The 27,432-nt window shown below is 37.6% G+C and overlaps 1 protein-coding gene across 1 annotated transcript in view; it reads left to right on the top strand.

Moving 5' to 3' along the window:
* The window catches only part of nars2 (asparaginyl-tRNA synthetase 2, mitochondrial), an 89,193-nt gene that overhangs the window by 38,620 nt on the left and 23,141 nt on the right, over window positions 1-27,432 (top strand). The window contains exons 7-12 of the mRNA XM_060826621.1: window positions 12,347-12,479; window positions 17,039-17,137; window positions 18,389-18,426; window positions 19,094-19,160; window positions 21,437-21,574; window positions 26,176-26,273. Coding sequence (XP_060682604.1) covers window positions 12,347-12,479; window positions 17,039-17,137; window positions 18,389-18,426; window positions 19,094-19,160; window positions 21,437-21,574; window positions 26,176-26,273 — 573 coding nt within the window. The remainder of the gene's footprint in view (window positions 1-12,346; window positions 12,480-17,038; window positions 17,138-18,388; window positions 18,427-19,093; window positions 19,161-21,436; window positions 21,575-26,175; window positions 26,274-27,432) is intronic.

Below are 27,432 nucleotides of genomic sequence, written 5' to 3' on the forward strand. Positions count from 1 at the left end.
AAGGATGTTGACAGCGTTGAAGGTTTGAACTACAGGAAGAAGCTGGGGTTGTATTCCCTCGAGCATCGGAGTCGTGAGGGGTGATCTTTTAGAGGTTTATAAAATCATGAGGGGCATGGATAGGATAAATAGGCAAAGTCTTTTCACTGGGGTAGGGGAGTCCAGAACTAGTGGACATAGGTTTAGGATGAAAGGGTCAATATATAAAAGGGACCTAAGGGGCAATGTTTTCACGCAGAGGGTGGTGCATGTATGGAATGAGCTGCCAGAGAAAGTGGTGGAGGCTGGTACAATTACAGCATTTAAAAGGCATTTGGATGGATATATGAAAAGAAAGGGTTTGGAAGGAAATGGGCTAAGTGCTGGTGAATGGGACTAGATTAATTTTGGATATCTGGTTGGCATGGATGAGTTGGACTGAAGGGTCTGTTTCCTTGCTGAACATCTCTATGACTCTAGTGAAGTCCCCCTTTGCTTCACTAAAATCACCATCATCCTGGTGCCAAAAAGACGTCATGCACTTTGTGTCAATGACTACCGTTCAGTGGCTCTGACCTCCATAATTATGAAGTGCTTTTAGAGGTTAGTCATGGCTCACCATCAGCTCCAGCCTACCATATTGCCTTGATCCTTTGAAATTTACCTCATGGCACAGTAGGTCCTCAGAAGACACCATCTCCCTGGCCCTACACTCATCCCTGGAACATATAAATAACAAGAATACCTACGTCTGGCTCCTACTTATTGACTATAATTCCACCATCAATGCCATAATACAAAGGAACTCCTCTCTAAACACAGATCTTGGACCCGGCTGCCACATCTGTAACTGGATCCTTAACTTCCTGACCCATAGACCATAAGCATAGGTGACAACACCTCCTGTACCTCCATCCTCAACACAGGTGCCCCTCAGGCTCTGTATTCAGATCCCTACTATACTCCTGATACACTCACAACTGTGTGGCCAATTCCACTCCAACTTCAGTTTGCTGACGACACCATCATTGTAGGTCAGAGCTCAAACTCTGTCTCGTTATTGTTTGAAAACTTGGCTGAATGGTGTAAGGTGAGCAATGTCTCCATCAACGTCAGCAAGACAAAGGAGCTGGTCATTGGCTTCAGGAAGTGGAGTGGAGGGAGCGCCCCTGTCTGAATCAATGGTGCTGAGGTAGAGATGGTTCAGTCCTCCTGGGAATGATGATCACCAGGAACATGTCCTGGTCTGCCCGCGTCGGCACGACATTTAAGAAAGCTTCCTCAAGAGGCTAAGGAAGTTCAACATATCCACAAAGACACCCATTTTATGGATGCATCATAGAACATTTTCTATCTGGATGCATCATAGCATGGTACAGCAAGACTGCAAGAAAGTATAGAGTTGTGAATGTAGCCCAGTCCATCTCACAAAAGAATGCGTGTTGACTCCATCTATACTTCCTGCCGCCTCAGGAAAGCAACCAACGTAATCAAAGACCCTTCCCACCCCAGCTCTACTCTCTTCCAATCTCTTCCTTCAGGCAGAAGATGTAAAAGTTTGAATGCACATATGCACAGGTTCAAGAACAACTTCTTCCTCAATGCTATCAGACTTATGAACAAATCTGTCAAATGTTAATGTTGATCTCTCTCTCTCTGCCACCTTCTCTGCTTCTGTAACACTGTATTCTGCACTGTTTTTCTGCTACCCTGATGATCTGCCTGTTAGCACACAAAGCAACACTTTTCACAATAATAAATCAACTCAAACTCAATCACTGGAACCGAATGCATTGTGCCTCTTATGCTGGGCAGAACATAATTCTACATAATTTTTACTGACCAAGTTTACCTTTCAGCACTTGTCATGTTGAATAGGGAGCAACATTCTAATTTTTTTGTCCTAGACTCAAAGATATTTAGAGCTGAGATGGAGGCCATTCAGTCATTGTGCATGCATCCGTCAACAAAGATCCAACTACAGTATTCCCATGGGGATTCTGATGCAACGGTAGTGTCCTTGGGTTCAAACCCCTCCTGCTCCAGAGGTGTGTAATATCATCTCTAAACAGGGTGATTAGAAAATATCAACGTTTATTCTATTTTTTAGCTATTAGTCTGTAGCTCTGGAGACTATGGCAATACAAGTGAATATTGCTAAATATTGCTTAAAATATTGCTAACTATTCCAAGTCTCTGACTGAACTTCCCTTTCAGGCTATGCGTTCCAGACTCCCACCACACTCAGTGGGAAAAAAGAAACATTCTCCACATCTCTCGTCTTCACCTCTTAGCTTAAATCCATACCTCCTGGTTATTGACCTCTTATATTAAATGTAAAACATGTTTTTCTATCCACTCTCTCTATGCTTATAATCTCTTACACCTCTACCAGGACCCCCTCAACCTTCACTATTCAAGGAAAACAACCCAAACCTATCCAACCTTTGCTCATCACTCAGATTCTCTATGCCAGGCAGCATCCTGGTAAATCTCTACATCATGTCTCATGGAATCATATTCTTCCTATAATATCGTGACCAGAACTTTATACAGTACTCCAGTTGAAGCCTAATCAGTGATTTATACAGTTCCAGCATAATCTCCCTAGTCCTTATATCCTACGCATTGGTTAGTAAAGACAATCATCCCATGTGCTATCTTCACCACCGAATCTATCTGCCCTGCTGCATTCCGGGATCTGCATTCTGAAGAAAGATCATACCAGATTCAAATGTTAACTTTTTTTTTCTCTCTCCGCAAATGTTGCCAGACCTACTGAGTTTCTTCAGCATTGCGTTTGTTCTGTCTGATCTTTAGTACTGTAAAGAGTCCTACCCTTTACAGTGTAATCCCTTGTCTTGTTAGCCTTCCCCACGTGTATTACCACGCACTTTTCCAGGTTGAATTCAATTTACTACTGCTCTGCCCCCTGACCAACCCATTGATAGCTTCCTGCAGTTTGCAGCTATCCTCCTCCACTGTTTGCCACTCTCCCAATGTTTTTGTTATCCACACACTTCTTGATCACACTGCCAACATGCAAATCCAAACTGTGAATGTAAACCACAAACAACAAGGATCTGAGCACTAAACCCTGTGAAACCCAACTAGAAACAATGTCCAGTTACAAACATCCCAGTACCCTCATCCTCTGCTTCCTGCCTTTCAGACAGTTTTGGATCCAATGTCCCTCTCTGCCTTTTGTCCCATGCGCTTTAAACGTTATTTACAAAGTCTGCAATGAGGAACCTTATCAAAAGCCAATCTATACTTCATGTAGATTACATCAAATACATTATCTCATCAACACTTCTGGATGCCTCCTCAAAAGGTCTGATCAAATCAAATTTAATCAATCAAATTTGTCTGACACTACCTTCCCTCAACAAATCTATGCTATCTTTGAATCATCCTTGTCTCTTAAAGCGCAGGTATGTTCTATGTTTCAGAATTATTTTTAATAAGTTTCCTACCACCAAGTTTAGATTGCCTATAATTCCCTGGTCGATCCCTTCCTCCTTTTTTAATAATAGGTTGATGTTAGTCTTTTGCCACTTCAGCTGTGGTGAGAGAATTTGAAAATACTACTAGGGCCCATGATGTCTCCTTTCTTGTCTTCCTACAGGGAGATTAATCAGTGTGACTGAGCAGAAGCAAGAGAGCCTGTTTTGTTAACAATTCTTTTATCTTTTCTAAATGAGCATTGTCTTTTCCCTTGTTAGTGTTTAATTTGAAATGTCGAAAAGGTGGCCGTGAGAGTGGTGGCGGGAACCTCAGGCTGGCTGATTAGAGTGAGCGATGTTGAATGCCCTATGATGTTTGCATATTTTTGCAGTTCTCCATGGTTCTTCCTAAATTCTAATTTGATGAGTAAAGCCAGAGAAATGTCTAGAAGAGCCATTTAGAAGAGGAATGATTATACACATTTTATGATGCTTCTCGATTGCAATAAATTTCACTACTGAACAATTTTTATTTATTATGGCATAAAGCAAGGATGTAATGCAAATATTTTCCTCAATTTCCATCTTATTTATTATACTTTACTGTTATAATTGAATATTTGGGCAGAAGAGGGAAAACATGGTAGCAGGAACAAGATGTAAGTATTAAATAATTAATAAATGTAAATAGATAATGTCTTGCCTTGATTAAATTTAGAGGGAACTTTCAGTATTGTTGAAGATAGATAGGTTCGCTTTGCACAGCAGATGAATCAGTCAGTTACATGTGGGTGCTCTTAATGGGTAGGATGGAGTAATGGCTATGGCACTGGATTAAAAATCCAGAAGTTATGAGTTGTATAATGATTATGGTAAATTAACTTTGCCAAAGTTGCCCATATTTCAAAAGTATCTTCAAATTATGCTTACATGTCACTATTAATTACTAGTCTTTGCACAATGAAACTTGGAAAAACAATTTTGTTCTTACATTAAGGTTGCTCAAGTTACTGCTTCAAATGTTAAATAGATATTTCTCCAATAACCAAAAAACCATCCTGTCTGTTTTACATTGCCGAAGTATAGCAGAGGAAGGAAGTAGAATTTTCAGCATCATCTGTGGTGTTGGTGTAGACCTTTTTCCATTAATAACTTCATCTGCAAGCCTGATATTTCACACTCTTGGAAGATAGGTAAGAGAATGCTACCATAACTTTAGGGAATAGATTGTTAAACATTTTCAGTCTTGAACGAACTTTCTGCATTCATTTCAGTGAACCTTCTATTTGTACCATAGAAGCACATGATTTAAGTCTCCATTAGCTTTGTAAACAGAGTTATTTTGCCATACTTCTAAATTATTCATACTTTGAAGATGGTGAAATGTGATGCCTTAAAATCTTGGCCAAATTCTCATTGAAGTTACAGTAAAATACACATTTTACACATACACATGTCCTGTTTTGTTTCAAATGAAACTTGGAGTTCTCCAATACCCAAATGGCAGTGCATGTTACTGAACCATGTAGACCAAAATGGTGTTTGGATTAATCTGTATTCAGCCTGTATATCATCTCCAGTCTTTTCCTCCCAATCCTTCCTCTACCCACTATCCTTCTTCACCCTTTCCCTTATCTCCTTCTAGTTTCTCTGCAGGATGTCCTTCTGCTGGCTTCTTTTCTTTAGGCTGTTGACAGACAACCGGATAGCAAAGTTGTTACTTAACTGAAAATATATGTTGATTTCTAAATCAGGAAAAATCACTTGATTTACCTAGTTATGATTTTGTACACTCAAATTAAGATATTCTGGGTTTCCAGGAATTCCAGGAATTAAATAATTGTTATTAAGTCTTATTCCTTTAATCTTGATTCTAATTCTGTGTGATTTGGTTTTCAATTTTAATAGCTACGTATGTTAAGACTTAGTCATCTCATTCTAGCTCATTGATTTTGTTTTCTATCACTATCACATTGTTAATGTAGAAAGGTATAAGGGAACAAAGAGTGGGAGAAACTGAGGACTGCAGATGCTGGAGATCAGAGTCGAAGAGTGTGATGCTGGAAAAGCACAGCCAGTCAGGCAGCATCCTGGGGGTGGAGGAATGAGGAAATTGGTGAATTCCACGTTGATTCCGTGTGGTTGGAGGATCTCAAGGCGGAAGATGAGGTGTTCTTCCTCCAGGCTTCGAGTGGTTAGGGTTTGGCCATGGAGGAGGTCCAGGACGTGCTTTCGTGACCTTGGCAGAGTGAGTGGGGTAGTTAAAGTGTTCGGCCACAGGGTAGTGGGGTTATTTAGTGCGTGTGTGAAACAAAGAGTAGCCAATACTGGCATATGAATCTGTTACCACTGTTCCATTTGATCTGCATTTCAATTCCAGTTTGATCCATACCTTTACTTCATAATGTTCATCCATACCACTCTTCCAAATTTCAAGTAAATCTGTTCTTTTTTTTCTGGTAGGATGAAGGTGTGGAAGTGCTGATGGTGTTTATGGCAGTAAAAGAAATTGTAGATTCCACCAATTCCTGTCTGGAAGTGTTTGCTTAATGTTTTCCAATATATTCTCATTAGTGGGGGAGATACATTTCAGTTTTTCACTTCCTGGGGGGACTGGTTGTCACATGTCAATAAGTTAAGGTTTTCAATAACAGCAAATGTGAGTTCAGCTGAAAATATTAAAAGTAATAAATTCATAATTTAAGAACATGCAGCAATGTAGTGGTAATGTCACTATAAGACCATAAGACATAGGAGTGGAAGTAAGGCCATTCGGCCCATCGAGTCCACTCCGCCATTCAATCATGGCTGATAGGTATTTCAACTCCACTTACCAGCGTTCTCCCCGTAGTCTTTAATTCCTCGAGACAACAAGAATCTATCAATTTCTGCCTTGAAGACATTTAGCGTCCCGGCCTCCACTGCACTCCGTGGCAATGAATTCCACAGGCCCACCACCCTCTGGCTGAAGAAATGTCTCCGCATTTCTGTTCTGAATTGACCTCCTCTAATTCTAAGGCGGTGTCCACGGGTCCTAGTGTCTTGTAATCCAGAGCCCCAAACTAAGCCAGTTGGGATGATGAGTCACATTCCATCATGACAGGTGGGGCAATATAAATTCAATTTTTAAAAGTCTAGAATTAAAAACTTGTTTCATAGCAACCATTTAACCATTGTCAAATTGTCATAAAAATCTATGTGGTTCACTAGTGCCCTTTTACGGTCTGAAATTTGCCATTTCCACCTCGTCAGGCTTCCATTTGACTTTTAACTGCCTCCTGAAAACAAGCCAGTTATTTACATCAAACCATAATGAAGTCAAAAGAAAGGCATGAAACCAAATGCACCATAAAATATTGGCCTAGGCAGTGTAAATGACCATAGTTAATGGACCCACGTCAACCTGAAAAGCTTTCCTTACGAACATCTGGGGTCTTATCCTAAAATTGAGAGCTGTCCCACAGACTAGTCAAGGAACAGCCCAATATTGTCTATAGTAGGTATGTGGGTATGACAATGTCCCAGACATTGGATTTGTTCTGCCCTTGGACAGCACCAGCAGAAGTGGCAACAGCGTGATTTACAATCAAGATGATATTGCTATGGGAGTTTTCATCATTGACTCTGGATCACATTTCATAACATCAGCTCAAACATGGGCGCTCTCACAAAACTGAGATGTCCAATCCTATCTTACGCTGAAAGATTGGAGGAACTGGACTTGTATACGCTTGAGTTTAGAAGGCTGAGAGGGGATCTGATTGAGATGTATAAGATTATTAAAGGATTGGACACTCTGGAGGCAGGAAGCATGTTTCCGCTGATGGGTGAGTCCCGAACCAGAGGACACAGTTTAAAAATATGGGGTAGGCCACTTAGAACAGAGTTGAGGAGAAACTTCTTCACCCAGAGAGTGGTGGGTGTATGGAATGCTCTGCCCCAGAAGGCTGTGGAGTCCAAGTCTCTGGATACTTTCAAGAAAGAGTTGGATAGAGCTTTTAAGGATAGTGCAATCAAGTATTATGGGGATAAGGCAAGAACAGGATACTGATTGAGGATGATTCAGCCATGATCATAATGAATGGTGCTGCTGGCTCGAAGGGTAGAATGGCCTACTCCTGCACCTATTGTCTATTGAAATAGCTGCTGGTTTGGACTTGCGGCAAGTGGTGAGGGAATTATTAAGAGGGAACAATTTACTTGACCTCATCCTTATTAATTTACCTGTTTAAGATGTGTCTATACATGGAGCCATGGCATAGTCTTTGTGGAGATTGCTTTGAGAACACCCGTCATTGTATGGCACTACACTGTGCTAAATGGGACAGACTTTGAACATTCGTATTATTTACAAAAACAGATGCTTGGAGATACTACCACCTGCAAGTTCCCTTTCAAGTCTCATATTATCCAAGGAGAGCAGTGCTTGAAAAAGCTAGCTTACCACCACTTTCGCCATGGCAGTAAGGAATTGTAAACGTTGGATTAACCAGCAACACCGATATCCCAAGAATTTTTAAATAATTCAAATGATTATTAGAAGTACAAGTCAGCAGAGCGAACTAGTTAAGAATCTGAGTGAGCGAGAAAAGGACTAGGCCCAAAGTCCTGACTATGAAAGGAGGTGCTGGGTACAGGGGCCAAAGTAAGGAATTCAATTCAACAAGAACCTTTATTCACCTCTTTTGAGGCACCATCCAATTTAGCCTCAGCAGATTTCACTTGTACATAAGGATTAAAAATAACTTGCCTTTTAAGCCAGGGTTTTTCTTGTCTCCAACTGTTGTATTTCTGCAACCATCACACCTCCTGACTCTCCCCTCATTACCCCAACTTGGCCAACAGCCCGTCTGAATTTGACTCCCTCCCCCCATATCCCTGCCCACCTAATCCCAGTGGCCTAACCAACTCTGTTATGAGGGTAATATCTTGCCTTATCCCCATAAAACTTGATTGCATTTGCTTATACTGTGTACAATGACTTGGCAAACCCAACAGTTGCCTCTTCTGACTGTTAGAGAAAATATATATGGTGAAAAGCTGTCTTCCCAATAAATAGCCTTGAGTAATACCACTCATCATGTCATGTCAGTTGTGGAATGAGCCTCTTATTTCTACCATTAAAGCAACAGTTGTAGTTGTTGGAAATACTCTGGCAGTATCTGTGGTGAGTGAAACAGTAAATGTTTTTAGTTGACAATCGTCTGGTACCTGGATGTAGGTTTGCTTGCTGAGCTGAAAGGTTCATTTTCAGATGTTTCGTCACCATATTAGGTAACATCTTCAGAGAGCCTCCAGATGGAGCACTGCTGATGATTCCTGCTTTCTATTTATATATTTGGGTTTCTTTGAGTTGATGAACCTATCACCAACACAAAGAAACCCAAGCATATAAATAGAAAGCAGGAATCATCAGCAGTGCTTCGTCTGGAGGCTCACTGAAGAAGTTACCAGGTATGGTGACAAAACGTCTGAAAATGAACCTTCCAGCTCAGTGAGCAAATCTACATCCAAAGCCTCAACCTGAGCTACAAATCTTCTCAAAACTCGCTAATCTTCTGGTATACCTGGCAAAAGTTAGGGATATAACAACTTCAGAACTTAGAGACCGGGGAAGGTAGAGAACAAAAGTCACCTTATTTTAATTACCTATCCAATCCTACTGTGACGTCTATTTTCAGCATTTCTAATGATACTTGCACATGTTTAAATGCTTTGTAGCTTTGGGTTTGATCTTAAATTCAGGATTTCAGATTATAGACTGTGCTTTTTGTTTTTCTTCTCTTCCGTGTTATTTTTGTTTGTGGATAGCATGTTGATGGTTTCTGCTTTTATTTCATTTATTTTTTCTGCCTGTTATCTACATTTCACACATTCCACACATCTGATTTCATGTACTACTATATGTTTTGTTGCATGGAACCTTAGCACATAGTTCTGGAGCCCCATGTAGAAACTCTGCCATCCATCTGAATTGTACCCTGTTGCAAGAAATACAAAATGGAATTGGTATGGTGTGAATGTTAGGAGTCTGAGATGGTCTACTTTGTATTCAAGGATACAGTAAGATTCTGCAAAAATGGTGTAAGCCACTTCATTGTGTATAGCAACTGCTCACCTGTTGTTTAAACTTGTACCCTGATTTACAGCTTAATCTGAATCTGCTAGTGTTCTGCTTTCTGAATTCTAATCAATCATCAGAAGTCTTTAGTTATATTCAGTAGACTAGATACAGTAACAAGGAATCCTGTTTGACAAGTGACAGTGTCAAATTATGCTGCATGTAGTTATATTCTTGTTCAACTTACATGGTTGCTTTGTTGATGTTTTTGTCCAGACAATGAGAGAGGTCTTTTCTGAAGCCTAAAACAAAATTCAGTTTTCCATAAGACCCTCTTATCTAATTAATTACATTTCTTTTCTAAGTTATTATGCAGTCTATCTTGTTGTAATGTAAAAATGTGAAAGAAATCAGGTAGAAGATGTTTCCATGTGAATGACATTGAATTACCAAAAATATTTCAAAATCTTTCTTTGTGTTTCTGGCATAGTACTTGAATGACTTGGAAAATTTGATTAACTTAGCAAGAGTGATTCAAGGATATGGTTCCTCCAAATCCTACTCTCCACTGGGAGAAGTGACTCATATTTTTAGATTGATTAAACCAGTGCAATCGAAATACTTGTTACAATCATAGTTAAACTAAGGAATTCGGCCTCAAACTAATTCCTGTTTATTGTGCTGTCATGCTTACAAAAACTAGGAATATTTTATGCTGCTTGTAAATTGGGGGAAAAATAACTTGTTGGCACATTGAAGTCAGTGACAGAAGAGACAAATACGTTCAACTATTCACTTTTAACAGAAAATGTATTCACTTGTTTTTCTGTGGCTTGTGACTATTTATTTAATGTTCCAACATTACAAGTGCTGAAAGCGTCTGCTGCAAATAGAAAAACAAAATGACCGACACCAGGATTCTTATTTTATTTTCTTTGTTAACAACTTAACGCATGTCTCATAAATTACTTTTGCTCATCAGTACCCATGATGAAATGACCGTTACAACCTAATAACTACTTCAAAATGTCACATTTCATGGCTGGAAATAAGTACAGGAATCACTAACAACTCTGTCAAACTAGCCATTGCTGCCAAAAGTTCCTGTTCTGTGTGAATTGAGCAATTCATTTTTTTTAATTTCTATACACAAAATCAGACCACTTTGTTATTACCTGATTCGTGTGTATAATTTATTTCACCTAAGAATCATTTTAGGTGTAGAACCTTCATATATGTAATTGAACAAAACCAAGCCCCGACTCTGAACTTTAATGGGGTTTTCCTTTACTTTTTACCTAACTATTTTGGTGACTTAGCTCATCTGTTTAGGTGAATATGTCTTTGCTGTTGGTAAGACTAATTCCAGCTTTAACATTAACTATTTGTATCTTACAGTCCTATGTATCAAAGATTGAGGGGAGAGTAAATTTCCCATTCTCTGACATGACCAAGTTCTTAAACCTCTATGTTGACGGGACAGAATAGAAAGGATGGTTCCACTTGCTGTGGAATCTTGAAAAGAGGGACAACATTTTAGGATTGAGATAAGAAATTTTGTTACTTAATGGGTTGCGAATGTTTCGAATTCTCTACCTCAAACATTTGTGGATGCTCCATAATTGAGTAATGCTAGTTAGCACATTCCAAACCCACAATTACAACTCCCTGGAAGGTCAAGGACAGCAGATACGTGGGAACACCACCACCCACAAGTTCCCTCCAAATCACTCACCATCCAGCTTGGAAATATATCACTGTTTCTTCAGTGTTGCTGGTTCAAAATCCTGAAACACTCTCCTTGGCCCCTTATAGCAGTATAGCATTATAGCAAGTCATCTGCTGCAGGTGAAAAAGGTAGCTCATCACCATTCCCTTGCAGGCAATTAGGGCAAGTAATAACTTCTGGCACAGCCACTGATGTCCACATCTCATGAATGAATAAAAGAGACTTTGATTCCAATAGACTAAAAATCTAAGGAGATCAGGTATGAGAAAGGAAGTGGAGTTGAGGCAGATGGTAAATTATGATCATATTGAATGCTGAAACTGGCTTAAGGAGCCAGATGGTCTACTCCTATTTCTCATATTCTTATCAACAGGCTTAGCTGAGAACAGGGTTATTAATAACAACCACTTGTTCACAGAAGTACCAATAAAGTGGTATTGGAAATTCAGTCTTAGAAATTCTAAAGCTATTTTTCCTTTCTTGTCCTGTAATTTGCATGAAGGTGGGGAAACGTACATGGTAGCATACGCAATCATTTAAATTGCTTCTCCAGAGGTTCTAATTTCTCTGGTTTTCAAATCCATAATGTTTATCGGATATCACCTTTTGCAGATTTTTTTTTGCATATGACTTAGTTACAGCAGCTGTAACTTCAAAACATAAGCTTTTCCTTGAATAATGAAATACATCTTGTTAATTTTTTAATTTTCTGAATTTGACCATTTTGATTTGATCTGCAAAATTATAATTTGTCTGCGAATAGCAAGTTTGAACATCATTTTTCATTGTTAGCTGGCATACTAACTATTGTTCATTTATTATTTGGAAATCTTTATATTTGCATTTTGCTTTAATTCATTTTGAACTGATTTGGTCACAATACATTTACTAAGACATATAGGTTTATAGATTTAATTCAATATACAATTATTAATTAAGAATTGCAGTCAATCTTGTATAACTTGTGGAAATTTCTTGGAAAATCCTTATTTTTAAACTGTTCTACAGATTGTACTAAAAAATTCCAAATCCCAGAAAATAGTCACAAGGCTAAAACAAAATGTGAAATTCTTTTAGATTGGTAGATTAAGTTTAGCAATCAGAAATAAAAAGAAATACTTTATTTATTAGGGCTTTCACTCAAGTATATACCTTTGGACCAACATTTCGTGCAGAAAACTCCCAAACCAGAAGACATTTAGCAGAGTTTTACATGGTAGAAGCAGAACTTGCCTTCACTGAAAGTTTGAAAGACATTATGGAGGTAACGATTCAACAATTATAAGATTGCACCGAATCAGTGGCTTTTCTATGACCTAAAACAGATATGCTTGGTTAATCTGCTAATAATATGACATTATAATGTATATTTTAATAATATTTCTCACTCATCCTCATCCTGAAGAAGCAACAAATAATATTTTGAGCCTCATTTATTGCTATCCATTTATAGCTTTAATAAATGACATAATTTGCCATAATGGGTTTTGCAATCTTACTTTTCAGTTCACCACCAAATTAATTCTCAAATACTCACCATTTCCAGGTTAAAATGTTAAAAGTATGCTTCTTTAATTTATATAACTTACAAGAGCATCTTGCTTATTGTGATGCATGCAGAGAGAAGTGCAGTGGCTTGTTTTAAAACTCAAATTATTCGCCTGCAGTTCTGTGCACAGTCATTTTGTAACAGCTATGTCGCCCATCAGTCATTTACTAGTTGCTCAATTAATGGTGCCTTATTTTTCCCAAAACTGAATACATCAGCTATGTAATTGTGATAAATTGATTTTGTGCATCCACCCCACCCCTAATCTCCACCTCATTTCTCAACCACAAATCTACCCTGAACATTCATTTTATGTAAAACATTCATGTACTTTATAAGTATTGCATAAAATGTCTGGCTCTGCATCTTTGATGATCTAACTTAATTTGCCAATTCACTTTAGCAAGCTCTATTCTCATGCCATACTAAGTGTCCTTATTTCAATTTAAAATACAAGTCTCAGGCCAACTCATCTATCCCTCAAACTGAATGTGAAATTCAATCACATTGTGATCACTGCTCCTGGAGCCATCTCCACTATCAGTTGATTAATTCCCCTTCCATTAAACTTGGTTTAGTGTAGCCTTCTCTCCTTCCATCTCCAGAATATGCTGTTCTAAAGAAGTATTCCAAAAATCGTTTATGAGCTTCTCATCGAAGCTTCTTTTGCCTATCTGATTTTTCTAGTCCATGTATAGCTTAAAATCCCTGACAATTATTGATGTGCTTTGCTGACAAGCTCCCTTCATTTCTTCCACCCTACAATGTGATTTCTGTTAAGGATCCTGTACATCATGCCCACAATGACTTCTTGCTTTTATCATTTCTCACCTCAACCAAAAATGCTTTCACTTTTTTTTATTAAAGTTGTGTCTTCCCTCTCTATTGTATTAATAAAATCATCAACAGATCCATCTTGTCATTTTTCCTAAATTCCTTTCTTTCTCAAATGTCCTGTACTCTTCAGCATTCAAGTCTCAATTTGTCATCCTGCAGGCTTATTTCTGTAGAACATAAGACATAAGTGCAGAAGTGGGCCATTAGACTTATCAAGTCTGCTCTGCAACTCAATGAGATTGTGGTTGATCTAATAATTCTCAACTCCTCTTTCCTAATTTATCCCCATGACCTGACTGATTAATACTGTAATCTGTCTATCTCAGCTCTTTGTAGTATAAATGATCCAGCCTCAACAGTTCACTGCAGTAAAGAATTCTATACATTCACCACCCTCTAAGTGATTAAATTCCTTCTCATCTCCGTTCTAACTGGGCAGCCCCTTATTTTGTGATTATGCCCTCTGGTCCTAGACTCCTCCACAAAGAAACAAACTTTTCCCATCTGCCCTGTCAAGTCTCCTAAGAACCTCTGCTGTTTCAATAAGGTCATCTCTTATTCTCCTGATTTCCAGTGTGTACAGGGCCAACCTACTCAGCCTCTTCTCATAAGGTCATTTCTCCATACCCAAAATATCCAATGTCAGTATGCCTTTTCTTCGATAAGGGAACCAAACTGTTCACAATATTCTCGGCCTACTAGTGCCTTGTCTAATTTTTGCAAGTCTTCTATTGTTATATGCCATTCCATTTGAAATAAAGGTCAGCATTCTGTTACCTTCCATTTTATCTGCTAAATTCGTATACTATCTTTTTGTGATTTCTGCAAGCGTACTCCTAAATACCTCTGTGCTGCAGCTTTCTGCAATCTCTGCATTTAAATAATATTCAGCTCCTCTTCGTGCCAAAGTAGGTGACCTCATATTTTCCCAAATTTTATTCCATCAGTCAAGATTTTGCTCGCTCGCTAAAACTGTCTATATCCCTCTGCAAGCTCTGAGCCATCCTCAGTACTTGCCTTCTTACCTATTTTGTCCTCCGCAAACTCGGCTGTTGTGCATTCACTTCCTTCATCAAAGACGTATGTATATAAAATAATTGTGGCCCAAGCACTGATCCCTGTGGTATTCAACTAGTTGGAGATTCCTGAAGATGGCCCCGTTATTCAATTCCGTCTTCTGTTAGCTAGCCAATTCCAAATCCATATTAATATACAACCCACAACACCATGGGTTTTTGTCTTATTAAATAGTCTTGCAAGTGGTACCTTATCAGATACCTTCTAAAAATCCAAACATATCCGATCCACAGGTATCCCTTTATTCTGCTTGTTACCTCCTCGAAGAATAATGAGTTTGTCAGGCACGATTTCCACTTCAAGAAGTCATGTGGCTGTGTTTAATCATTGTTTCTAAATGCTCAGCTATTGTACTTCTTTTAATAAACTCTAACATTTTCCCAACAGCAGATGTTAAACTAACTGGCTTATTGTTACCATTTTTTTGTATCTCCCTCCCTTTTTGAACAAAAGTGTTGCATTGGTACTTTCTAGTCATCCAGTACTTTTCCAGAATTTAAGGATTCTTTAAGAATATTAGCAGTGCATCCTTTATTTCTACCACTTCTTCCTTTAATATACTCAAACTCATCCTATCAGGTTTCTCTTTCGTGGTAGTTATAGTACTAATTTTCTCTTCCCCCTCTTGCCCTGATTATTTAGTATTTTTGGAATGCAATTAGACTTCTGTAAAGACTACAAAAAATTTTCTGTACCATTTTCTGCTTCCCCAAAATTAATACATCCTCCAAAGGATTTCTGTTCGCTTTACCCCTTTTCTTACTTTTATATATGTTTGAATATGCTCTTTCTATCTATCTATTTTGATATTACTTGCAAGATACACTACTCCCTTAAATTCCTTTAGTTTCCTTGGATAGCATTTTCCAAACCCATAATTGCTAACATTCAGAATGACAAAGGTGATTGACGCTTGGAAGCACCAGCACTTGCAGGTTCTCCTCCAAGCCACTCATCATCCTGACTTGGAAATATATCATCATTCCTTCAATTTCTGTGGGTCAAAATCCAGGAACTCCCTTCCTGATGGCATTGAATGTATTTGCACCAAATGAACTGCAGAAGCTCATGAAAGCACCTTATCAGCACCTATGTGTGAGCAATATATTCAGATTTAGCCTGCAAAACCCATATCCATGACTGCTTTTTCTTTTAAACGCTTACTAACCTAGATAAGGGCAGCTCCGACAACATTCTAAGCTCAATAGCATCCAAGCTAAAGCAATCTTTGATGGTCACTCCATTCACAACATAAACATTCACTCCCACTGACTATCAAGACACAGTGGCAGCAATGTTCACCATCTGTAAGAGTACTACAGCAACTCAACAAGGCTTTTATGATACCGCTTTTTGGATGATGGATGCCAAGTGCTTGGAAGGGCAAGAGCAGCAGAGATGTAGTGACACTACCTGCAAATTCCCCTACAAGCCGTTTGCCTGTCATCATATTGCTATTCCTTCACTGTCACTGGATCAAAATCCTGGAATTCCCTCTGAACAGTGCTGTGTATACTGAAACCACACACACTGTCACGGCGCCAAAAGATGTTTTGTCACCAGCTTCAAGAGCAGTTCAAGGTGGGCAACAATTGCTGGCCTAACCAGTGATGCTCACATTCTCTTATATTAAAAAAAAATAGAAAGTTAGTCTAAAGTGATTTGGCAAACATTTTCACTTTTTAGTTTGTGCCAGTGTTTTTGTTTTGAGTAATTTTGTTCCAGAGCTTTATTTTCCTTTCCAACCTGCCACACAGTAATACCTTGTCTGTGGCATTGTATATTGGTTTACTGAAATACATTGTCCTCCAGATAATTTTCAAGTAGAGAAAAAAAAATTCATATAACAATAGTTAAAATACTGTAGACTTTTAAATTCATTCTGAAAATTTCTGAATCTGCTATTTATATATTTCACTCGAATTGTGTAATGCATAGCATGCTGTTTTGTTGTACTCACAATCCAGGGGTTGAGGGAGTTAATTTAAATTCACTTGCTTAAACCTGTCATAAAAAGCCAATAACAATAATGGTGACCATTACACTGAAGAAATGTAAAAATGCATCTGGATTATTAGTAACTGTTAGAAAAGGAAATCTAATGTTCTTATCTAGCATAATCTGTATGTAACACCAGGTCCATGGTAATGTGGTTGACTCTTAGGTGACATCTAAAATGGCACTTGAGCCACTGAGTTGAATCAAAGCACACAACTTACTCCCATATTTTCATGGAAAATAAGTGCTGACTTTGGTAGCGTCGTCCACATCCCTTGAAAGAAAAGACTTTTATTTTAAGTCTTGATTTCAGAAGAATTACATTGATAACGACTGGTTTTTATGATATTTGATTTTTCCAGGTGATGGAGAATCTCTTCAAGATCACAACTTCGCATATTCTTTCAAACTGTTCAGATGATGTTGAACTCTTCCACAAATATATAGCTCCTGGACAAAAGGTTTTGTATATTCTGTCTCCAATCTTGTAGTTAGACTTGATTAATCTTCAGATTTTCTGCCGTGAGATTTATAGAAAGACAAGGATAATCTAGCATTGAGAAACCATATATTTCTAGCAGTTTTTAAACATCCATTTTGAAATTATGAAAATCTGATGAAGTAAAACTCCAGACTTCTAAAATCCATGAATATATGGCAGTGTTAACAAAGGGTGTCAAATCCAAAATATTTTCATATCCTTTGTCCACAGGTGCTGCTTGAACAGAACATTAGAATTTTCAGTTTTGGAAATTTCCATCCAAAATGTTGGATTTTTTTTTGTTAGTTTTCTGAGTTTATAATTTCTACCCAGAAAGTTAAAATATAAAACTGATATCGATTTTAATATCATATTCAAAACAGATATCAATAAGTATAATGCTTGCACATGAATACATGTGTTCTGTTTCTGCATTGATACGTTAAAAATTGCAGTTTTCTCTGGAAAAATCTAATTCCAACTGAAATGAAAGCAAATTAGTGTGAATGTTAGAAATAAGAAGTGAATGTTGAAAATGAGAGAAATTCTCAGTAGGCCATGTAGCACCTATAGGCTGAGAAATACAGTTAACTTATCAAGACCATAAACTTTCATAAGAACTGCAAGATGTTAGAGATGATCAGCTTCTAAGCTAATACACATCAGGGAATGAGGAGAGGAGAATGAGTTGTGATATGGTTGCTCACTGCTCCCTCACAGTGACCTGGGTTTGATTCCAGCTTCAAGCAACTGTTTGTGTGGAGTTTGCACATTCTTCCCATGTCTGCATGGGTTTCCTCTGGGTGCTCTGGTTTCCTCCCACATTCCAAAGGTGTGCAGTGTGGGTTGATTGACCATGCTAAATTGCCCATTGAATCCAGGGATGTGCAAGCTAGGTGGTTTAGATATGGGAAATGCAGGGCTAGAGGGGTAGGGTTGGGGGTGGGTCTGGATGGGATTTTCTTCAGAGGGATGGTGTGGACTCGATAGGCCAAATGGACTGCTTCCACACTGGGATTCTATAATTCTATGAGAGTGGTAAGAATGCAGCAGGGTCATTAAATAACAGGACAAATTATTGTATTAGGCAAAAGATCATGAAAGTATCTGCTTTTCTTCAGTTAAAAGCAAAATCCACGAGCTGGTGAGGAATTCTTTAGGGAAAGTTCCATGCTATCTTCCAGCCTTCTACAAAGGGATTAGTGGCCAATTTTGGAATCTTTATTTCTAGGAAAGAATGGAACAGATGCTGAAAAATTCATTTCAAGTGTAAGTGAATTGTTTCTCTTTTAAAAATTCTATGTATTTTTAATATCTGTGAATTTTGTACATGTTTTGTAGCGATATGTAGGTTTAGCATCCTATATTTCTACATGGGAGCTTTTTTTAATGCATCTTTTTGTTTTTCACTTTTGATAATACACACATATTGGGGTGGCAGACTGTATAGTACAGTTGCCTCACAGTGCCAGGAATATGGGTTCTATTACAGCCTCAGGCTCAACTGTATGTGTGTAATTTGCACATTCGTCCCATGTCTGCATGTGTTTTTGCGTCGTGCTCCAATTTCCTCCCACAGTCCAAAAGTTGGCAAGTTGGGTGGATTGGCAATGCTAAATTGTCCACTGCATCCAGGGTTGTGTAGGCTAGGTGGATTAGACATGGGAAATGCAGGGTTACTGGGATAGGGTGGGAGAGTGGATCTGAGTGGGATGATCTTCGGAGGATCGGCACAGCCTCAATACAATGGCCTATATCTACACTGTAAAGGTTCCATGATTTGCGATCATGTTAAGATTGCCTAAAGGAAATACATGTTGAAGTAGCAGTCTAAATGGTTACAATGCCCTCTGAATTTATTAATTTTAGTTAATCAAAATGTTTGGCAAATGTAACATCTTGTTTAATATAGTTGAAATGTTAATATATCTTTTAGGCTTTCCTATACTGAAGCAATTGACATTTTGCAGCGAAGCACAGAAACCTTCAAGTTTGAACCAAAGGTAAAAAAAGTATCTTGAAAATCGAATCATTTTATGAAGTTGCAATGTCATATTGGACATGTAATGTTAGGTGATATTAGGTGGCTTTTCTAGGCTACTTTATTGCAAATCTTGTTCCCAGCTGTTAACTATCAATTTTATTACTTTTATAACAAACATTGATAACTTGTGTTTTTTTTTCAAATTGGTTCAAATTTTTAAAAAATCACTTCTTCAAACTGCTCCATTTCAGTTCCCCAAATTAATTCAGTATTGGTGACAAACTTTAAAGAAATAATCCTTTGGCCACAATTTTAACCTTTGTAGATTACTTTTTTTTTTGTATATTTCTTTTATATTTTCAGCAAACTTGGTCTCATTTCTTTGCTTCTTCAACATGGATTTTGGAACCCAAATTATAACAAAGTATCTAAAGTTATTGTTCACATTCCACATTCTTTACAGCGGAGTATCCCTACCTTTTTTGTCTTTGCTTTGAACTTTTTTAGCTTAAAAGTCTGTTGCTGGAAAAGCGCAGCAGGTCAGGCAGCATCAAAGGAACAGGAGAATCAATGTTTCAGGCATAAGCCCTTCTTCAGGAACCTTTTTACTTCTGTGTCTAATCTTTGATATTTCTCTTCCTTTCCCAGACCACTTCCTTGTTTCTCTCAATTGCCTTTAGCACTATTCTTTCCATTTATTTTCATATCCAGACATTGAGGTGGTAAAAATGAAGATTGTTGGACAGTTTGTTAGCTATATTTCAAGCCTCACTAAACACAGGCGATTTTATATATCAGATCTTCTCAGAAATGCAATCTCCAAATTCATATTCCCATGAGGAATCCTGTAAAAATGGAAAGTATATGGTGTGCAGTTAAGTCTATTTCCACAAGAGGTATTTCCTCAGTATATATTCTAGTAGAGCGGGTTTTACAACACAATCAATTTATTTGCCCCTTATTTAAGTGCTTTTATTTAATTCTAACCCGTCTGCTTAAACGCAGATGCGATCTGAAAAGGAACTAGTGGCTGTAATTTCTACAGTTTTGTACAATATAAGAGGACTGGATTTAAATGCGCAATAGGTAATTGTGAATGTTGCCCTGATTTCTGAATGTTTTCTGGCCAATTTGCAATATTTGATCCCTTTAATTCAACGCAGTGATATCCATCTATGCCATTGTGGTTGTTAACCAGCTCTTGACTTTGTCACGAACCAACATGCCAATAAACATCTCTGCTCAGATGTAAAGCAGTTTTCAGTGTTGAATTCCAGAGGCAACCTTTAATTTCTTACATGACTTCCAGTTATAATTGGAAAATGTTTGTGATAATTAATGGATTGTGCATTTGCATGTTTGTCACTGCACAATATTCTCTTTTAAGCTAGGCAAGGCTGATCAGTGTTTTTAACATGTACATGTAGCTGAGGACGAGAAATCGTTTTATGATGAGAATTGAAATTTTATGAATGATAATGAATGTGTTCACTACCTGTGATCAAGTGTAACAATTATCTTTACCTGCAACCAGGACAGTAAGACTTGTCAAATCTCTCAAATTTACATTACACAGCTGAATAGTGTCAGAACTTGGCTCTTCTGTTGCACTAAGTGTGTCTGTTCAATTTCCTTATGTGTAGTTCTTTCTAATTGATGTTAAAGAGAAATACTTGCAAAGTTATTCCACCTAATTCTGTTTTAGTTTGGTTTCTGTTACTGAGCAATGGCTTCTTAAAAATAAAAATACAGTGATGTGCATAATTCCAAATAAAGAAATTCCTTTGCAAATAAATACTAAAATCAATATGGCAATCATGGATATTTAAAAGCAAATCTAATTCATAATTTAAAGAGCGCATAAATGTGCGGCATTCCAAATCCTTCATTTGTCATGAAACTGAAACAGTAATTTCATTAGAACAGCATGTTTGTCATTGTGATAATTTATAATGAGAAGGAGATAGTATCTGCAAGACATTTCAATTAGTAAGCAGGAAGCAGGTTTCTCAAATTTTGTATCAGCTGTAATGTATTTTGAAAAGCATCCTGACATACTTAATCAATTACTACTGTGTCAAGCTGGAAAGCTTTCCTTAAAGCAAGTTAAAATGACAATGGAGTAGCATTTGATTCAAAACAATGCTTCCAATTTCTTTTAACTTTAAGTTAAAAGTACATTGTTATTTAATTGTTTGTTTTATTAAAACAAAATAAAAGCTCTGTGCATTATTTTTTGAAAATCCTTGTACTTTGCATGGTGGTAAAGTAAATATTGACTATCATCTTTTACAGTGGGGCTGTGACCTGCAGACTGAGCATGAGAATCGTTTGGTACAGCACTGTGGCAATATCCCTGTTTTTGTGGTTAATTATCCTTATGACATCAAGCCCTTTTATGCCAGAGACAATCAAGATCACCCTCAGCATACAGTAAGCAGGAATTATATGATTTATGTATTGAACATTTTAAAATCTAACATAAGTTCATTAACTCATCTTCTCTGCTGATGGAAGACTTAATGGCTTAAAATCTACTCATCCCTCAGATTCTGACTGAATGTAGCCTCTTGCACTGTTGTTTGTTTAGATTAAATTAGATTAGGTTCCCTACAGTGTGGAAGAAGGCCCTTCGGCTCAACCAGTCCACACCGACCCTCCGAAGAGTAACACCCCCAGACCCATTTCCCCTCTGACTAATGCACCTAACAGTATGGGCAATTCAGCATGGCCAGTTCACCTGACTTGCACATCTTTGGACTGTGGGAGGAAACTGGAGCACCCGGTAGAAATCCACGCAGACACGGGGTGAATGTGCTAACTCTACACAGACAGTCGCCCAAGGCTGGAATCGAACCTAGGACTCTGGTGCTGTGAGGCAGCAGTGCCCACCACTGAGCCACCATGCCACCCAAACCAGAATGTGTTTTGTAACAATGGTTTAAACTAAATAACAATCTATTCTGTAAGGGTTTTGAGAAATGACAAAATGATTATACCACATTGCTACAAACAGCACTATGATGTAAGTATATATGCTACCTCTTAAAACAGCTTAAAAATAAGGGGTAGGCCATTTAGGACAGAGATGAGGAGAAACTTCTTCACCCAAAGAGTGGAGGGTGTGTGGAATGCTCTGCCCCAGAAGGCAGTGGAGGCCCAGTCTCTGGATTTGTTTAAGAAAGAGTTGGATAGAGCTCTCAAGGATAGTGGAATCAAGGGTTATGGAAATAAGGCAGGAACAGGATACTGATTGAGCATGATCAGCCATGATCATAATGAATGGTGATGCAGGCTTGAAGGGCAAAATAGCCTACTCCAGCACCTGTTGTCTATTGTCTACCTCCCTTTCATCTTCATTTTCATCTTTATACAAATAACTCATCTTGTACAATTACCTGTCAATTTTTCACTGCATATTAAAGACTATTAAAAAGTATTTCTGTAAAGTATAAAGTAATTAAAGAAAACATATCCCAAAATAATAATATGGACAATGTACATGTTTAAATTTGATACATTCTCCAAATTATTAAAAATAAAATGAAATGCAGATATACATTACCATGGCTAAATTATGTTACTATTTAAAAGAATGATCATTGTCCTATAAGTGCATCATGTAGAATGGTGAATGTTAACTAGAAGTTATAAAAATATTGCATTATATGAACGAATTACCTTATCAAATGTTTGTTGCTTTCCTAAATGTGTATTTTCTCAGCATTATTAACAATGATTTTTTTTACATCAAGACATAATTATAGCATAGCTCATCAGAGAAGGTGGCAATTTGACCCATTTAGTCTCTGCTAGTTGTTGCATAGAATAACCCCTTTGTCCCACTTTCCACTGCTCCTCCATTTCCCTGAGTTTGTTTCTACTTTGATCAGTTACCCAATTCCTATTTGAAATCTTCCTTTGAGATGATATCCATGACTCTCTCAGGTGCTGCTTTCCAAATTCTAGCTCTAATTGTGAGAGATTCTTTTCCAGTAAATCACCTTTAAATTTATGACTTCTTGTTATTAACCCTTCAGCCATTCAAAACCATTCTCTTTATTTGCCATATCTAAAGCTTTTCCTGATTTTAAATGTCGCTACAAGTTTTTTTATAAGCTTTCTTTTCTGTCAGGAGAACAGCCTGTTTCACCAGTCTGTTTTTCCTTTGGTAAGGCTAGCATTTTTTTGTCCATTCCTAATTGCCCTTGATTGCTGTGAGCTACTGCATTGAACCATTGCACTCTGCTTGGTGCTGATGCATTACCAGTGCAGTTGGGAAAAAAATCCAGGATTTTAAGCCAGCTACCATGATGTAACAGGGTTATATTTCCAAATTAGAGTGTTGTATGATCTTGAAGGAGAACTTCACAATTTTATCTTTTATCCTTGTAACGATTCTAACAAATCTCTTCTGTAAAACCCAAAAGAACTGCAGATGCTGTAAACCAGAAACACAAACAGAAATTGCTGTAAAAGCTTAGCAGGTCTGGCAGCATCTGTGGAGAGAAATCAAAGTTAACCCTTCAGGTTGGAAGATCTGTCCTCAGGATATAGGGTTCTAAGGAAGGATCACTTGACCCAAAATGTTAACTCTGATTTGTCTCCACAGATGCTGCCAAATCTCTTCTGTACCCTTTCCAAAACCTTCATGTTCTTTCTCAGATATGGTGACCAAGAGTTTGAGTTTTACTTTTGTAATGAACATTGAGTGATCATTACAGGCAAATCAAATCATGTCCTTGTATGATGTCATCATTCAATAATCCATACTTGGTAAATGCGAGATCAAGAGCAGGAACGTTTCACCTTCGTAACCAAGAGACACAGTGTTAAATTGTAGAATCTGTTAAATCAGCACGTTTGAAAATCAAAATTAAAGCCCCCACTGGTTTGTGTAGCTGAGGTACTTAACTTTAGTGTCTCAACCAGTTAAGCTATCAGAGTCATTTTGAAGTGAGGAAATGGAAAATATACAGAGTAGGGTAAAACACGATTTGATTTGTCACCTCAGCAGATGTTTGTGTGTATCCACCAGAAAGAATTTTATTTTGTAATGAATTTGGTGTTCAAAGAAGTAAATTTTACTTTTCCTCTCTTACAATACTGTAATGCTTCAAAAATTAGTGTGTGTCTTACAACTGATTATTTTTATATGACAAATTAGAAGATAGGAACTATATGGATATTAGTGCCAAGATATTTTGCTATCAGGGTGAGGATCAGCCAGCATTATTGTATTGTTCTCCTTTGAGAAACTCACCAACATTAAACAATCATTTTACAAGTATGTTACATGACCTGAAATTCACACCTGTGTATACTGCGGATGAGCTGCCTCCCAATTCTACATCATGTAACCCTATCAACGTATCCTTCCTATCCTTTCTCCCCATGTACTTACCAGACTTCTCCTCAAGTAAATACAAAACATTTGCTTCAATAACTCCATGTGGTAACAAGTTCCACTTTCCAAATTAGTATTTTCATTTACACAAGAGGGGAGGATGAAATTTGATTATATTAGGTAGGACAAGTGGGAGTGATCATGTAAAAAGTCAAATGATGCATTTAGTGGAATCGGTTGAAGTGAACATCGGGAGGCTCTTGTAGAAACTATGCTGCACAGAGGTTGTGATGTAACTGAAATCTTTGCCATCGAGGTACAATAGGTTTGCAGTAGCCTGGACTTGGCAAGATTAGCTGATGAAGGCTACAGAAAAGGAGAGGGGAAAGCTTCTGAAGGAATGAATGAACGAGGGCAATTAAAGTGATCATAAAACCATTTCCATCAAGTGTAGAATCTGGAATCAGCACATTAAAGGTAACAGATGAGTTTATTTTTCAATATCTGGATCCACAAGATGCTTTAGTATTTTTGCTATTTCTCATTTGTCAGTATCAAAGACCCTGAACCCAGGAGCTAGTGCATCAACCCCACTTGTTGGTTTTCATTGCTGTTTGGATATTCGTCATATTTATCTGAGAAATCTAGGCTTCAAAATTATTAGTTCATGAATCGAGTTTATCATAGTCACAAAATCCATCAACTGATTTAAACAACAACCTATGTTTTAGGATTCACAAACTGTCTCGACTTGTGAAACTGCTAATTCAGTCCAGACCGATCACGCACATTTTCCCATTGAGCAAAAAATAATAATTTGTTCTAATTTTTAAACTGAACATTAGATTGTAGACACAGCAATAAGTGAACAAATTCTATAGAAAGTACCGCTATTAACAGTAAAATCTCATTCCCAACAGTAAAATCTCATTGAATTACGGAGACCACATTTTAATTTTAAAAAGTTGCTATAAGACAGATTGAACTAAAAGCTCTGCCTGAATTTAAAAAATAGAAGCAGAAACAGGCAATTTGACCCCTTAAGTCTGCTTTTCCGTGCACTAAGATCATAGGTAATCTGTATTTTTCTGTCACAAGTCTCTTGTGGATCAAGAATCTGTCCAAAGGCCCTATTATCGAAGAACCTCCCTTCCCCATCTTAAGTGGGAGATCGCCTATTTTAAAGTTGTGCTTTTGGGTTCTAGATCCCTTTCATCGCAGAAATCAACCTCTCCTAAAATGTCTATGGTGCAACCTTTCTTAAAATGCCTCTTAAACTAAGACCGAAACCATGTGCAGTGCTCTTAAGTGCGGTTTCACAAAAGCCTTGACCAACTGGAGCAAGATTTTGTCTACTTTTACATTTCATCTCATTTGCAATCAAGGCTACTATCCATTTGCTTTCCTAATTACTTTGTGCACTGACATACTAACCTTCGCTGATTTATGCATAAGGACTCCCTTTGTGTTGCAGCAGTCTGTGGTGTTCCTCGCCTTTTAACTACTCCCTGCTTTTCTATTCCCAGCATAGTGGACATCCTCATTATTTTCCTATATGATGTTTCATCAACTGGTGTTTTGGCCACTTGACCTCTCTAGATGTATTGGTAGGATAAAATGATTGAAAATGTTATCATAATTTCAAATACTATATATAATCTCTGCATTCTGTGGTATTATCTGATAGGTGGCAGCAGTTGATCTTCTGGTGCCTGGAATCGGAGAATTATGTGGTGGAAGCTTGAGGGAGGAGCGACTTGATCTACTGCAATCTCGCCTAAAAGAGTAAGCATTGATGTCTAAGTAGTAAATACACAGAAACAATGCCAGAAGTACATTTCTGACTACTCCTTTTCAGAATTTTTTACAGTATCTGTGACTTAGTCACATATACTTATTCATTTAAGCTACTACTTAATGCACAGCCTAAGAGAAGGTTTTCAGTTCTGCTCAAGTTTGCTGACTGGAGCATAAGACAGGATTTTTTAAAAATTCAAATATGACAAACAGCATGTTAATCCACAATAATACAACATTTTCATTACTAGCTTTAAAATCAATAAAATGCAGGCATATACAAGATCTCAGATATGAACATGTTTTGTATTTAATTTTCTGTATGAAATATAAATTTGTTCACCACCGGGTTTCCTCAAAACCTGTATCAGTTGTGTACCATCTTCTTTTACAGGAGAAGAAGCTATTACAACTTATCGTTTTATTTCCTTCCCCTATTTCACTTGTACCACTGGAGTCTGATGTATACACACTTAGAAATGTGTGACTTCCATTATTATGGGATATATAAGTATTTTATATCTATATATCACTAACATACAAACAAGGCTATAATGAGAGATGGTTGCATTTTCTTTTCTTGGTATTTGAATCAGTCTGAATTTAATAGAATGAAAATTACACCTTGAGTACTGTAATGTGTTATTTTTTGTCTAAGAATTATTTATAATAATGTTGTACTTTCCTGACGTTCCATACATTAACTAGATTGTTTAATTGTGCAGAGTGTGTATTGAATTTGAACATGACTTTCTCCTCTGGCTTTTAAATTTGATAATGTTGGTCAATTTGAGTGAGCTGAGGGAGGGTCAGAGTTCCAGATTTACTTCTAGGGAATGAAACTGTCCAGGTGAATGAAGTAACAGTGGCTGACCATTCTGGTGACGGCAATCATGATGCAGATAGGGTTAGCATTATTATGGAAAGGGGCAAAAATAGAACAGAAGCAAAACTTCTAAATTGGGGGGAATGGCAAATTTTGAGAGATTAACTAGTAAACATGGAGTGATTACACCTACTTGAAAAAGGAAAATCACTGGCAAATCAGTCAGGCATTCAAAAGAAATTTATGGGCACAGTGTAGATATGTCCTCACAAAAATGCCTGTACTGCATAAATTCCCCTGCTTGCCCAGAAGCAGGCAGGG

The sequence above is a fragment of the Hemiscyllium ocellatum genome, chromosome 6, assembly GCF_020745735.1.
Source record: "Hemiscyllium ocellatum isolate sHemOce1 chromosome 6, sHemOce1.pat.X.cur, whole genome shotgun sequence".
Taxonomy (NCBI): Eukaryota; Metazoa; Chordata; class Chondrichthyes; order Orectolobiformes; family Hemiscylliidae; genus Hemiscyllium; species Hemiscyllium ocellatum.